General features: G+C 44.1%; 1 protein-coding gene across 1 annotated transcript in view; it reads left to right on the top strand.

Annotated features, from left to right (window-relative positions):
• The window catches only part of SNTG2 (syntrophin gamma 2), a 339,371-nt gene that overhangs the window by 115,228 nt on the left and 207,757 nt on the right, over positions 1-16,386 (top strand). Inside the window, exons 2-3 of the mRNA XM_032294284.1 lie at positions 1,399-1,536; positions 16,275-16,331. Coding sequence (XP_032150175.1) covers positions 1,399-1,536; positions 16,275-16,331 — 195 coding nt within the window. The remainder of the gene's footprint in view (positions 1-1,398; positions 1,537-16,274; positions 16,332-16,386) is intronic.

Below are 16,386 nucleotides of genomic sequence, written 5' to 3'. Positions count from 1 at the left end.
AAATGCTAATAAAACTTTTCAAGTTAAAAAGAATGCCCGGCTAATTTTCTTTTAAAAACATGCCTTATATAAATCCTATGGCTGGGCACAGTATCTCATGCCTATAATCCCAGCACTTTGGGAGGCCAAGGCAGGTGGATCACCTGAGGTCGGGAGTTCAAGATCAGCCTGGCCAACATGGTAAAACCCCATCTCTACTTAAAATACAAAAATAACTAGTCATGGTGGTGGGAGCCTGTAATCCCAGCTACTCAGAAGACTGAGGCTGGAGAATCACTTGAACCTGGGAGGTGGAGGTTGCAGTGAGCTGAGATTGTGCCATTACACTCCAGCCTGGGTGACAAAGCAAGATTCTGTCTCAAAAAAAAAAAAAAATACTGCAAAAGCTGCTCAGAAACAGTTATTCAACATGTTATTTTTTGCCTAAATGAATGAAATCCTTATTCTAGTACAGATCTCCTGTGCACACATGAGTGCTACTCATGTGCATTTTAGGAGTCTTGAGAGGGAGGCCCATGTCCCCCGTCCCCACATGGCTCCTGTGCACACGTGAGCACTACACTGTGCATTTTAGGAGTCTTGAGAGGGAGGCCCATGTCACCCGTCCCCCTCATGGCTCCTGTGCACACATGAGCACTACACTGTGCATTTTAGGACGAGTCCTGAGAGAGAGGCCCATGTCCCCTGTCCCCCTCATGGCTCCTGTGCACACGTGAGCACTACACTGTGCATTTTAGGACGAGTCCTGAGAGGGAAGCCCTTGTCCCCCGTACCCCATGGCTCCTGTGCACATGTGAGTTCTACACTGTGCATTTTAGGACGAGTCCTGAGAGGGAAGCCCATGTCACCCGTCCCCCTCCATGGCTCCTGTGCACACGTGAGCACTACACTGTGCATTTAGGACGAGTCCTGAGAGGGAAGCCCTTGTCCCCCGTACCCCATGGCTCCTGTGCACACGTGAGCACTACACCATGCATGTTAGGACGAGTCCTGAGAGGGAAGCCCTTGTCCCCTGTCCCTCCATGGCTCCTGTGCACACGTGAGCACTACACTGTGCATTGTAGGACGAGTCCTGAGAGGGAAGCCCATGTCCCCCGTCCCTCCATGGCTCCTGTGCACACGTGAGCACTACATCATGCATGTTAGGACGAGTCCTGAGAGGGAAGCCCTTGTCCCCTGTCCCTCCGTGGCTCCTGTGCACACGTGAGCACTACACTGTGCATTGTAGGACGAGTCCTGAGAGGGAAGCCCATGTCCCCCGTCCCCCTATGGCTCCTGTGCACACGTGAGCACTACATCATGCATGTTAGGACAAGTCCCGAGAGGGAAGCCCTTGTCCCCCGTCCCCCCATGGCTCCTGCCCTCACACCACTTTTTGTTTTCACTTTGTCTCTACAGCCGAAAACTGCTGTTGCTCTGTTGTACAACGAAGAGTACCACAATGCCTATGACATCCGGCTGAAGCTGACGAAAGAGACGCTTACAATTCAGAAACAAGATGTCATCTGTGTGGGCGGAAGCCACCAGGGCAGGAATGTAAGTGCCGCCACTTCAGGGTTGTCTCGAGTGTGTCGTACGAGCCCCATGAACGGCCTTTGAAAAGTGTGGTTTGAGAATGATTGTTGAGCAAAAGCTCCTACTCCATTTTTAAATATCCCCAACTACCGGCTTTGACCATGTCACAAAGAAAATACAGTTTTTAAGGTTGTATCATCTACTCTCTCTCTGACATTCTTATTTGCTAATACATTTTGCGTGTAAAGTTCATGTAAAAGCCCCAAATGCCTCCATGTGAGATGTGGAATGTTCTCATTGGAAACAGCAGGGAATCACAGGGTGGCTGGTGTTCTTGCCAAAACCGTCGAAGCTCCAGGGTTTCTGTCTGCAGTGGCGCCGTGAGAGACGTGGTGGTGGGTGTCCCAGCGTTTGAGCCACCTTGGTCGCGGTGCGTCTGTGGGTGCAAATGTGACCTTTTATTCTAAAGCGAGGCTTTTCCTGGCTTCAAGTATATTCCTAACTGACAAATGAAGATTTTTTAAGGATAAGAAATTTATTTATCAGATGCAGCAGAATAGTGGCTAACGATTGGGATTTTTTTTTTTTTTTTATCTCAAAAGATGACTACTGCAAATTAAACAGACTGCATTGAAACGGGACTCATTTAGTCACTTCCTGATTTTCCTTCCAGTTGGCGCAAATAATTTTAGATACATGCAGTGTCAACATTAGTCAGAGATCTTTCATTGCTCTCCTTTAAATTTATGCATTAGCTGCAAAAACTGATATTCGAGAAATCATGTAGTTGAAAAGAGATTTTTTTCAGTGTGTTTTTGAAAATATTCCAAAAAGCATTTCCATTCCTAAGTTCTAGGCTGGCTCTTTCTGGGGGTACAGGCTTAGGAAACCCAAGTTTGTTTGATTTTCTGCCTTGGAAATAAAATGAAGAAGGCATTTTCTCTCTGACTCGCAGTGCTGTGATCAGTGTTTTCAAAAGGGGTGCAGATGTTAGCAAAGTATGATGGGTTTCCCGAGAAGGTCCGCAAAGATGCCACCATAAACTGTTCTGGGTGTAGATGTGTGTCGTGTTCAAGTGGCTCCTGTGGGCATCCTGGCTCACCCTTCCGTGTGGAGCCCCTCCTTCTGTGTCTGTACCCGGCTCTGCCCTTCTGCTCCGTAACATGTCCCCTGTGGCTCAAGGAGGCAAAGGCTCCACTGTGGGGGTGATGCAGGGTCCCCTTTCCATTGCTCTTCCCTGGAACCCTCTTCCCAGCACCACATCCCAGCACCTGCTCTCCTCCTTCTGGTCCGGGACCACCTCGGTCTTGGTCTGTTTGAGTTGCTGTAACAAAATCCCTGTGCTGGGCGATTTACAAAGAACAGAAATGTACTGCTTACAGCTCTGGAGGCTCAGAAGCCAGGATCAAGGTGCCTGTAGGCTGGGTGTCTGGTGAGCGTCTGCTCTCTTTCCAGACAGTGCCTTGAATGCTGCATCCTCCAGAGAGGATAATCACTGTGCCCTTGCGTGGCAGGTGGAGGAAGGGATGCAATCTCTCTGCCAAGCTTTTGTGTGAGGGCACCTGACCCCATTCATGAGATCAGAGCCCTCACGGCTCAGTCACGTCCCACAGCCCACACCCCTGCACCACTGCCTTGGGGCAGATGTTTCTACGTGAACTTGGAGGAGACACAGACATTCCAACCACGGCCTTTGCATTTCAGCAGCCACGGTCGGTCTTCACAGGCTCATACAAGATCCCCACAACGCTGAGGCCTTTTTCCCGCAAAATGTAGATAAATCTCATGTATGCCTTTAGGTAGTCCAATCACTAACCATTCTTTCTTTTTCCTCCACTTGTTCTAAATACCCAATAAGAGTGGGATTGAGCAAAGAAAAAAAAGGAAGGTTTTTGTAATCATTTTAAACTTACCCTGCTTAATAGAGATTTTTAACTACAGAAGATCTCAAAGTAAAAACACTAAATATTTTTATACTGTAGGGCTAGAAAAAAATTAATTACTTTTAAAAAATCTGTAGCATCAAATTCTCTACCAAAAGTTAGGTTATTGGTGAAAATAAAAGACTCCTTAAAGAAAATGGGCATTTGCTCATACATATAGACTTATGCATACAACTTTAGGTGAATGATTGACACCTAAGAAATCCATCGGTTTAATGTGAAGATCCCCTGCACTAAAATAAGGGAAGCGGGGATTCAGAACACCTAGTTAAGTGTCTGGTGCATTTCTCAATGACCTCGGCTGGTTCCACATGACACCTTCCTTCTTAGAGATGAAGTGAACGTATTTGTGAAAACACACGCCTACCTGGGTTGGATAACTGAGGGGAAAGGGTTTGTGGGAAAAGTTTATACGTGGAGAACATAGGCAGCTATTCAGACCAGGATTTTTTTTTCTTCTTTTTCTTACTTTTCGAGACAGGGTCTCACCCTGTTACCCAGGCTGGAGTGCAATGGCTCACTGCAACCTCTGCCTCCCAGGCTGAAGCGACCCTCAGATTTCTTATAGGTACAGAATTTCAGGATTTTTTTCCCAGGCACAGAATTATATTGGGATCAACCCCATTAGTTTAAGAGGAAACTGAAATCCTGTACCTTCAGTTGATTATGAAAATAAAGCCATTTTTACCACGAGAGGTTATCAGGCGTTTGGAGATTGGGAAGGCCTGCTTTTAACAAAGGTCACAGCTGTTTCTAGAATTAGAAGCAGAACATCCTGGGGTCCTCAGAGCCCAGTGATGACCCTTTCATCCACATCAGGGGGAGTTTCCCAAGTTGGCCTCCAGAGCCCAGTGAGGACCTTCTCATCCACATCAGGGAGTCTTTCCCACGTTGGCCCCCAGCGAACCTGATTGAGAACAGTTGTTTTCCTTTTAAAATAATTCTGAAGAGCAGGACTGGAAGACCTAATCATTGCACAATTGGTTAACTGAAAAACATAAGTGGGGGATTTTTATCCCATGGAATATTGAGTCCCTGCAGGGATCCCAGGAGATGAAAAATTCATCACCAGATTCAGTTCAGCATAGATTTATTGAGTTCAAAATACAGGTATTAAATTTAAGCATATCCCAAGCCCTAGATAATAACATTACTAGTAATAATAGTCACGAATATGAATTATTCTATTACCATGTGCTATGACTTTTCTAAGTATATTTCATGTTACAATTTGCTTGAAACCTCATCGTCCTGATGCAGTAGATACCACTACAGGCCCCATGGGACAGTGGCTTAGCCTAAGGCTGATGCAAGTGCTGTTACCTGGAAGGGACCCTGAGGTTAGCAGCTGGCTCATTCAGCCCCCTAGGATTGCGGGTGTGTCTGCCACTGACTCTGCCTCCTAGACAGCTGCTGAGTCTGCATGCTACTCTGAATGTCCTCACCGAGGTTGCACATGCAGTTCAGACTGGCGTTTTAACTTTCAGATGTTTTTTTTCTCCATAGCAACTAATGCTAATGGTTAATTTATACACTCTGAGCCCTGTTTTCAGTGGAAGGTCCACTCTCACTTCAGCACCTGCTCCGCAGATGAGCTTGGAAGGAATTTGGGTCTCCTGAAGCCCAGCCCAACATTCACCCTGAACTCCAAACTTCTGGTCACATTTGTATTCTCAGCTGCACATTGGAGAAGACAAAATCAAGGGGTAGACTTGTGTTTTGCTTTTGTTGAACCCTCTGAAAAAAGAGCTACATTATCAGTTAATGATAGACAACCATCAAAGGAAAAGAGCAAAACTAGCTTTACTTTTAAGAAAGCCAACAAGTCTTTAAATTCTGCCAATTTATCCTACAGTGTAGACTCTGAATTTATGTAGTATTTTACTTCCTATTCCTTTATATCAACATGAAGTGTGGATGCTGAAGCATCTCAGGATTCTGTCTCCCAGAGAGAGTGTGGGCTTTCAGGAGGGGGAGGCAGCTTCCTCTTCTCTTTCAGAATTTCCATTTAGATTGCTTTATTTCTTTATAATTGTCATTGTGCCTTTGGCGTTCTTTTAATTTATAAGTCTGTGTTGGTACTTTGAATTAATGTGGTGGGATGCTCTATATTATACTTGATATGTTAGGTCATGGTAGATTTACAGTTGGGAAGTATTTTAGAAAATTTCACATCTTCATTTTACTATTTAGGAAATTAAGATTCAGGAAGAAGAAGGTATGGGTCTAATATTACAAAGTTACTCATAGAGTTAAGACAGCATTGGGCACAACTCTGATAATTTATAATCTAAGGGAAGCTTTCTGATAAATTAGTGGAGACCACACGGAAAGCAGACAGCCACAAGCAGCACCCACACAATGTTGGGTGACTATTAAAATGGTGTAAGTTTAGAGAGGGCTCCAGTCACAGAAGCTGGTGTGAAGTGATGTCACCTGTGTGTCAGGGGCAGCCCAGGGACTGAGCCAGAGAGGAAGACAGGGGCCCATTCTCTCTCTCTCTGTCTCTCTCCTGCATAGAGGCAGAAAGCCCAAAAAGTCCCATCTTCAGTGAATGAACTTGAAAAGCAGTCTGTCCCTTAGAGGCGGCGTCCTCAGAACACTCACCTGGAAGATAGACAGAAACCCCGAGGGATCCCGTCCCCAGATCTGTCCTCATGTGGGTTTGGGGCTGGGTCTTAGGGCACCGAAACCTCCAGCTGAAGATGAAGTTTAATGTCCTGTCAGATTTGGAGGTTCCTCAGGTACCAAGTAGAAGCAAATGCACATTCTCTCCGGCACAATCTCCTCTAAACTAAGGCCTCAGGCCATCGCCAAGTGTAAGGTCACAGGACCCTGTGGAGATCCTAACCAAAATTTTCTTTTAATGCAGAAATTGACTCACAGAGCATTCAGGTTCTAAAATTACCTGATTCACAATATAAATTACTTGGATTTATTATGTTTTGAAACTTAAAATAGGATATATAAATATAAAGGAACAAGGGGCTATGAAAAGTGACTCAGCAGATGTGAACACACACTAAGACAATATCTAGAAATTAAAATAAAAATGATACCTAAAGAGAACCTCCATAAACCATTTAAGTAACATGTTAGGTGCCAACGAGAAGCGTGAAGGATAAACAGAGCTGAAGAAATGATGCAGAATGGAGCAGAAAGAGCAGGAAAGATGGAGGGAAACGGGGCTGGAGAGCAGCCTGGGGGTGCTGAGGTCTGAGGAAGAGGGGTGCTGAGGCGCAGGAGGAGCATGGCAGGAGACGGAAGTCAGGGAGGCCAGGCTGATGAGTTTCCGTAAGTGCTGGCAGGTATCAGCCCTCAGGTTTAGATGGCCGACAGCTGCTTCCTTCGGGTGATGCCGCCTGCTCATGGGGTCAGGCTGTGCTGGCCTCGTGAAGAGTCTGCAGGGGTTTCCTCTCTTTCCCCTTCCTGGAGGAGTTTGCGTAGCATCGCGGCTCTGTCTGTCCTGTAGGAAGGCTTTGTCAGGGTCCTGTAAATCTGTAGACTTAACTGTTAGAATTCAGAGTACGCCGCGCGCCCGCCCTGGCCTGCCCCTTACTGTTCCCGGGGAAATGCAGTTCAGGCCCCTGCCACACTTTGCTGAGGCTGCGGTATGAGATACTGACTTTGCCACTCTGAATATAGGCAGCTTAAAATCAAAGACCATGGTGTTTTTCATCTGTTTCCTATATGTCTCTTTACAACTGTGCAGTTTTGGAATAATTGAGCACATCAGTGAATGCATTAAAAGGTGCGTTTTATAATACGCAAATTAAGACCATCACATAACATATAGTAACGTACTAATTGAGTCAGTCTCAAGCCTTTGCACCTTCGAAAGGCAGGCAATTACAGTAGTTCACCAAGCTTGTGAAAATTATTTGTTAAATGTAGGTAAATTGCTTGTATAACAACCAATGTGAAGGAAACCCAAGAACTGTGATTTTAACTTGGATTGAAGTTAAATTCTCTCAGATTGTTGAATGTATCATGACACTTGCAAACATGTAGGCAGTTTATGATAAATGCTATACACAATATACATAATTCTACACTTGTTTGTCATAAAGTAAATATTTCATTACTACTTTAATTTATCTACATTTCTATCTACATTTCACTCCCAAGTTGCTTCTTCTTCTTTGGGTCCAAAATCAGGAGTAGACATTACTTCTGCTTTACTTTTTTTTTTATTCTAACGTTAGTCTTTATTATTTTATGCTCTTAAATTTAGACAAATGACCAATTTCCCTTATAATACTTTATAAGTCAGCCAAAATACAGGTAATATAGTAACAACTCTTCTAAGCTAATCTGACACTTTATCAGCATTATGTATTTTTCTGTTGATAACTTTATTGACAGACATTTGTTAGTTTGTTAACTCTTGCATTTTTCTCAGATCCCAACACAAAATCTCTTTCTTTCCAGTTTCTGAAAGCCAGTTCCTGTGTGCTTCTTCATGTAGTGAGCCAGCCTTGATTCCTGCGCCTGTCACCTTGCCTGTCTTTTTTGGTTGGGTCAGAGCCCACTGCCCCTGGTGCCCCTGGTCCTGTCAGGGCATGTGAGCTCTCATTAGTCCATTAGGGGAAGGTCTGCGGGACACTGCACATTTACAAATGGAATACTGCGTAAGAAGAATTGGCTTCTGTTCTTAGAAACTAGAAAACAGAAAGCAAAACAACTGCAATATGAGCTTTCATTTGTCAGTGACTTGCCCACTGGTGGAAGAATTATATAAGCTCATTAGAGTACGTACATAGTCAAACTTTGATATGATTTCTTCCCTCATGATGTTCTTTCCCAGGGTAAACCAGATGTGCTTGCTGACTGCCTAGCTGGCGTTAAGTGGGAGGATATCCTTCTTATGAAAATTACTAACTACACTTCTGCAAGGCATCAATTCTTGTTTGAAATTGATCTCTCTTGCATTTAAAATGGCCGCTGCCCTTTTTCTCAGATTAATTTATTTTCAAAAGGTTTGTCTCTGCAGCAGAGGATAGCATGGCGAGGCAGTATGACTGGACCATAAACAGACTGTAAGGCACAAAGTGCCGGGAGAAGTGCAGGTAAAATTGGAAGCAAGTGATTTGTGGATTTTCACAGGTATGGGGCTGAAGGCTACAAGGATGAAACAGGGCTCTGAAATTCATACCTTAAGGAGAAAAGTGGACAGTCTTGCTGAAAAAGGTTCCAAAACAATTAACAAAATGCAGTCATCAGCAGCACCTCTAGAGTTTATCTCTCACCACCTAGATAGTGGCCAACTCTTGCAAAATTCACCTTTGTCTTAGCTTTCAACACTACTGAGTTAGTTGATTAAAATGTTATTTAATGGTACCCAGAATAGAGTTCACTTTAATAAGGAAAGTTCTGGCTTAAGGAATATGAAAACCTTAAAATAATGAATAGTTTGGCCATATTCATTATAAAAGTTTATACCAAGTTTTAGTTAAAAATAATATTTTACATGTATTTGTGTCCAAGGGTGTGTGCACAAAGCACACTTTATAAAGAAATCATATACAAAGCACGTCACTCAAATATAACTTTCAGTAACTAAAATCTTATAGCAAAGACAATTGCATAATCTGCCAAGCATTTTTTATTTTAATTGTATAATTTTCCACCCCTAGAAAATTTGAAGTGAGCAAACAGAACGTGATGCAATTTTTAATATTTATTATATGCCGACATAGCATCAGATTGCTCCAGATCTCTCTACTTTATTAAAAGTGTGAAGTGTGCGTTCACAGCTGGAGCCTGCCTGCCTCCTCACCGGCCTATCTACTGATACATTTACATTTTTACATTCTTCCTTCATATGAATTTTTCCACAGACAACATATTTGTGTATGTGTTTTTCAATTGTAGGTGAATGGGATGCAATTAGGTGCTCATTTTGCAAACATGCAAAATGGATCTACGATGCATGGAGATAAAATCCGCTCCACATACTTAAATTCTAGTTAGTCCATTCCTTTAAGGACTCTAAGCTGTTACAGGAACTGTCCAAAGTTGGTAAGTTTTCTGCACATTCTTAGTTGGATGTAAGTCCCCACTTTCTATAAACTTATAAGTTTATAGAAAAAGTTACAATTTTCTATAAACTTCTAATTCTCCCCCCAAGGAAAATTTATATTTTCAATATTGCCAACACATTTATTTTAATAAGCCTTACTTGCCATGATGCACACATTCTCTAGAAATTAATTTTGCGCACATGCATGGTGAGTTCTTGCTATCAGCTGTGAATCCTCAAGGGTCTGCAGCAAACTCGATTCTTGCCTCCTAGGAGGAAGGAATTGGGTTGAGGACAGAAAGAGGTTTAAGGCAGAGGGAGAGACTGAGGCCAGTTTTAGAGCAGGAACGAAAGGGAGTAAAGGGCACTTGTAAGAGGGCCAGGTAGGTAACGTGAGCGATCCAGTGCCCCGTCCAGCCCTTGGCTTGGGCTTTTCTCCGCTGGCTGGCACGGTTCCGGGGTTTGCAGCCGTCCTTCCCCGCTCCTTCCTTTGGGGCAGGCTGTCTGCATGTGCAGTGGCCTGCCAGCATCTGGGAGGGGCTGCGTGGACAGTGCGCTTACTGGAGTTTTGCACAGGTTCACTTGAGTCGTTTTCCCTTACTAGTTGAGTGTTCCCGGAGGAAAGTCATGGAGCAGCTAAACACCGCCCTTCTGTCTGGAAGTTTGCGTGCTGGAGGCCCCTCGCCCACCTCCTGAGATCTTATCTGGAAGCTGCTGATCACCAGCTTTAGGTGTTTTCTATCTACTGGGAGATGGCCTTTCCTTGGTACTGGCTGTGCCCAATTATCATTTTAGAGAGAAGTTTAGCCATCACCTGATGGTCGCCTGATGTTCTGGGGTTGGGGGTCCGTCGCCTGCCCTGCTGGTGTCTGCTGTGTGTGCCTGTTGTGAAGAGCAAAGTGGATGGTTAATGACAGGCCCCTTAGCACCCATGACTAATCACGGTGGGTGCCCAGGTGTGGAAAGGCAGCTGACATGGAGAGATGCCCCTGCTCCTCATCACTGGCCCAGATAGTGCAGGCCAGGCTGATCAGGAAAGCTGCCAGCCTCAGTTCCCTGGACCATTTGGGACAGCTCCCTCGAAAGCCAGGCCCATCAGCACAGGGGCCGGCGGAAGAGAGCTAAGGGTAGAAAAGGCCTTGAAGTGAATTCAGAGGAGGAGAGCTTCTTCAGGTTCCCCTCCTATACCCATCAGGGATTTAGGCAGAGGCTCTGTATGGACCAGAGACTCCGAGGCCACCCTGGAAGCTAATTCAGAGGGGAAGAGCTTCTTCAAGTTCCCCTCCTGCACCCATCAGGGATCTAGGCAGAGGATCCAGATGGACCAGAGACTCCGAGGCCAGGATGCAAACATTGTAAGGTCATGGTGGCCAGGGGCCTGGTTCCTGACTGCGGTTCCCACAGAGACCCCAGGGCACTGTCCCCGCATCAGGTTGGAGCTGGGGGGCTGCTCCCCCACAACGCCGGCCAAGGATGGCCTGTTCCATTTCCTGGGCTGTGCTCAGACCTGAAGAAACTCATACTTGGGGCTTTGAGTTTGAGAAGCCAGAGCCAAGAAAGTGGAATATTCAGGAATCATTTAATTTTTAAAATTTAGGAGTTATATACTTTTTAAAACTCTAATCCCATTATACTGAAATCCTTCTATTAAGGATTTAACATCCAAATTAGGCAAATATGCACAAGGCTTTTCAAATAACTCTTAGTTTGAAATCATTGCATCCAGACATATTAAGAAATAGTTTACTTATTTCAGATAGCAAATGCAGGTTCCCTCATCCATTTAGAAAACTTTATTTGAATTATTTTTAAAAAGTGGAGAGAGATTCAAGTAGCCCATTCTGAAAGATACCTTATAGAGTGTTTGCTAAAGCAAAGGGAATGTCCAGCTCTGTGGAAGACACAATGGTTTGTTCTTTGATACCCCCCATCACGGAGCCCCAGGGCGAAGTCTGTTAGCACATTGGTTCCTGAAATAAAATTCTACAAGTATGTTTGAAAGTATCTTCATGTGTGGGTGCAAAGTAGAAACTTCAGAATTTTTTTTTCTATAAACTTCTGATTTTTAAAATTTAACTTTCAAATCTTGCAATTATACAAAAAACAACAAACAAAACACCTTATTTTCTATGTCCCTGACCTTTCCCACATCTCCATTCTCTTCTTACAAGAGTGAGGCCCAGGTCCCTGTGAGGAGGAAGACCTCCAGGGAAGGGCAGGGGAGGGACTTGGACCCAGGGAGAGAGCAGGGGAGTTAACACTCCACGCTGTCCTGTCCTTACCACAAGAAGGGTTTTGAGCTGAACAAACCTGGGGGCAGGGCCCTGGCTGGTGGCCGCGGCAGGCGTGCAGCGTTTCAGTTGCGGAACTGATTGAAATCTTTCTGGAAATTGCAGTATTCAAATCTGAACATGAGCTTGCAGCAATAACAAATTTAAATTTATTGTTAAGTCCACAGTTTGAATATCTGAAGTAGAAGGTGAGACCCATTCAAACATGTAATTCAATAATAAATTGAAGAACGATGTTTTAGAAGACCAGGGTAAGAAATCTGATCTTAAGTACCCCAAAACCACTTTTTATGTTTCATGAAAAGTATGTAATTGATAAGAGTTATCTGTGTCCTAGAAAAAAACTCCTTAAAATATGTGGTCAGAAGATAATGTGGAGATAGCTGTGTCCTATTATTAACATAATGATAGCAAGATGTGAACATTAATTAAATGTCAAAACATAGTTTGGGATTAAATTATAAAATGCAGACTATTTTCTGAAAAAATTTATCTGATATGTTTGTGAAAACAAAAGCAGGGTTGAATTTGAAAATAACTTGTTGAACAATTACCTTAGATTCCAACCTCGGTTCTCTAGAGGTTTCATGATACATTCGATTGTATTGTGAATTTGTTTGTTTGATGAGTTCCCGGAGCCCCTGAATATGGAAAGTGAAAAGGCCGAGATTACGGGGGAGTGCATTGAATAGGGGAGTCAGGCCATAAATTAGATTTATAATTAGATGTATAATGAGCCTCCGGGCACCTCACTACCCACACCTGCGTGTGTGTCCTTGACTTTAAGGGGTATGTGCTGAGAGATGAATGAAACAGTGCACTGTTTTGGCTGTGTTAGAAATGCCTTTTGATGACATTTGTTTGTCTAAACAGAGCGCTATAGAAATGCTTAAATTAAAATGATTGGATTAACTATGGGGTCATAAAATAATTAGGATACAGGAGGCAGGATGGCATCAGCCGGACTGCCATGTGGAAAGTTCCAATTAAAAGCTGCAGAAGCTTTCCCATTTACTTTTTATGATCCAGTAAGTTTTATAAATCTCGTTTTGAAAGTTAAATTTCCTAGATATGCTGATGTTAACGCTGTAGAGCCGTGATAACTGTATAATGTCCATTTATAGGAGCGTGGAAGTGCAAATTGCCTGAGCCTTTTCTCTCAACCTTGACGCACTAGAGTCCTTGGTGTTGAATGAGGTGGTTAAAGTGTCAATTTTTCATGGATAAAGCTAACCATCTCGGTGTTTTGTTAAACCTGATGATTTATAACGTGCTTTCCACAGTGATCTTCCTTGACTCCTGCCGAGGCAGCTTGGACTCCACCTTGACAAAGAACCGAAGGTGGGCTGGCTTAGACAGCAGGGACTCCAGCCGCACAGTTCCGGGAGGGGGCAGTCCCTCTTCCAGGTGCATTGCATTTGGCCCGGGCAAGGGCAGGCTTCCTGGTGTGTCCTCATGAGGTAGAGAGAGCAAGGCGGGGGTGGGGAGAGAAACAGCAAGAAAGAGACAGACAGAGAGAGCGCCATCCCTGTCGTCTTTTCCTGTTCCTTTAAGGACGCCAACCCTGTCAGACAGGACCCACCAGAATCACCTCATCCGACCTTAGTTACCTCCTAAAGGCCCTGCCTCACATGCAGTCACACTGGGGGTGAGGACTTCAACATGGAATTTAGGGGTCACTGTCCCATTCACAGCACTTCCCATTAGGGCTCCTGGTACAGTCCTGACTTTCCAGATGCAGAAACTCAATTGTAGAGAGATTTAGAGACCTAAATGGCTAGCTCGAACTTACACAGAAAGGGACATTTTAGGAGAGTGCACAAAGCAGAAATCAAATAAATATTGTTCTGGCCTAGCCCCTGTCGTAGAGAATAAGCTCTTCAAGTTCTGATAAACAAATACTTATGCTGTTGGTTTATGTTGCAATTTTTTCTTACCTATCTTAAGAACATTAGTCCAGATTTTACCACAGGTGATCAGTTACTTGATATTTTCTTTGAAATATCAAGGATATTTTAGGATATTTTGGGATATCTTCCTGACATCTATAAGTGAGTCAAATGACAACTTCGAAACGTCATTATTTGGCAGTCTGTCGAGGCAGAAGCTAACTTGTTTCGTCTCAAAATGAATTTTCTCTCATCTTATACTTGCTTGCTTGCCTGAGTTTCAAATGCTTACATTAATGGGTAAAATTTTAAAATGTTATTGAGCATTTTCAGAAATTCTATACAGAGAGGCCTCTAGTTACTATGATGTAGATAATTCAGTTTTCAATCTCTGTTGCACAGAAAACTTAGAAACGTGAGGCCGTTCACTGTCACACAGAGGAGCAGCTAGTAGGTGGGTGCCTTTCTCCCCACTCCCTTTCTTGGCCGTGAACCCTGCAGAGTTCAGCATCTACTGAGGGAGTGAGTGAGTCCCCCCTCTTTTCTGCAGTTCACACTCACTGTGAGACACATTCTGGCAAAGTCACCAGTCCACACGTTGAGGAGGAAAATGATATGCTTCCCACATGCGGGAGTAACTTCCTTTCCCTCCTTAATAGAGGATATCCTTGGAAACCCTCTAGCTGCACAGTGGAATTTATTCATTCATCTTTCCTGAACTGTAACTAATAAAAATTGTACATACAGGGTATGCTCTCCTATGCATATACATTGTGAAATCACACGTGCATCACCTCTGACAGCGACCTTTGTTTTTTGTGGTGAGGACACATAAGGTTTATTCTCTTAGCAGACTTCAAGGAAACATGGTGTTATTAACCATAGTCACCCTGCTTTCCACTAGAGCCCAGAACTTGTCACCTTACAGCTGAAATATGGCTCCCTTTGGCCTGCATCTCCGCCCCACCACCCCAAAACCTGGTAGCCACGGCTCTACTCTCTGCTTTGAGGTCGATATTCTTAGATCCACATGCAGGAGAGACCTTTGGATTTGTCTTTCTGTACCTGGCTTATTCTGCTCAGCACAATGTCCTCCAGGTTCTCATGTTGTCACAGATGTCAGGATTTCCTTCCCTACGGCTGAAGGATGTCCTGTTTGGTGTGTCTACCGCATCTGCTGTCTTCTCTCACCTATCCATATCTTGGCTGTTGTCAGTAATGCTTTGATGAGCAAGTTTAAGAGCCTGTCCATTGGCGCAGTGTGTCTGGGAAGCATTCGTGGCATTGCTGGTAAATACTGAGAATGTGGATGCTGTAAGAACCCACGGTATGGACTTCCCAGGAGTGGCTCTGACTTTGCTGCTCATAGCATACGGAGTCCAGCCTGACCAAGAAAAAGCCAAAATGATCACTCTCTAGCAAATACCCTGAAATACAGCTCTTTTTCTGTGTATAATTATTTTTGTCAGTTAAAAATATTACATGTGCAAAAGAGATCAAAATAGTAAAATTTCCAATTAAGGTATTGTTTGCTGTGTCCCCATAGACACACTTCAGTGGAGGTATATTTGCTCCAATTCTTAGTTTCTTTCCTTTAGGTTTATAAAGTGTTCACCCCTAAGAAGGATACCCGTGGTGCCCCAGGCTGCGGAAGCGCTCACAGCGGCCTTCCTGCACCTGCAGTGCTGGCCGGCGGGGGCTCCCGGGTCCCCCCTTCTGTGTGGGCTCTGCCACCATCTTCAGTGTCCTTGCTTTGCATAAAAGTCTGCTTTCAGAGCCATTTGGTCTGAACATGCTTATGTTTTCCCTTAGAACTCAAAGAATGCCATTTCCTTTTTTCCTATAGTGTCTTTTGGAGGTAAAAGCACGCTTTGGCCACTGCCCATCTACCCCAGGCCGCCTCTGTGTGCCCCCTCAGAGTGGGCGCTAGTCACCTGTGTCTACCTGAAGTTGCTAACAGGTGCACTCATCAGATTAGACCACAGCAAAACATTTGTGCGTGGCTTAATGCACAAGAGATTTGGAGATTTTTACCATTTCAGTATCCAGTTGGGGCCTATTGTGCTTTTAGCTTTTTATCACAACCTACCTTTAAATAACCCAGGCACCTGTGGTCAGAGGATGTGAAAACACTGTTCATTCATGAGTTACTGTTGGTTAAAGATTGTTCTCAACATGGCTCACTTTAGCAGAGTGGCACAGTGAAGAGGGAGCGGGTGCTGGGGCTGGCGGGAAGAGACAGGTTTCCAACAGAACTGAGTGTTCCTCTCTGCTTCCTTTCACCGCCTTGGAGAAGGTGGGAACCTCGCTTCTTCTCGGAACCCCATTCCTCACAAACAAAATACAGATGAGGTGACAGCTGTGCAGGGACTCTCCCTGGATTGCAGACAATGCATGGAACAGGGCCTGCTCTTTATCACTCACTTTGTTTTCACATGTGCAGTACCACAGATTAAAGATTTGAAATAGCGTCATTACTGTCATATTTAGCCAACATTGCTTTGGAAATATAATTCAACAAGTATTTGGGCTTAAGTGAAGAATTTATTTTGAATTCGTTTTCTGATCGAGCATTTTAACCTAAAGTTGGTTTGTTTTCTGAAATTTTTTAAAGCACAGAACTGTTACACTTCGCAGACGGCCAGCAGGTGGCTTGGGCCTGAGTATAAAGGTATGGAAATGTTTTTCTGTATTCCTGCTTTTTGCATTTGAAGAACTTTCCGAGT

Source organism: Sapajus apella, unplaced genomic scaffold (assembly GCF_009761245.1).
Source record: "Sapajus apella isolate SASKATOON/1434 unplaced genomic scaffold, GSC_monkey_1.0 scaffold31, whole genome shotgun sequence".
Lineage (NCBI taxonomy): Eukaryota > Metazoa > Chordata > Mammalia > Primates > Cebidae > Sapajus > Sapajus apella.
This window is presented reverse-complemented; position numbering and strand designations above follow the sequence as displayed.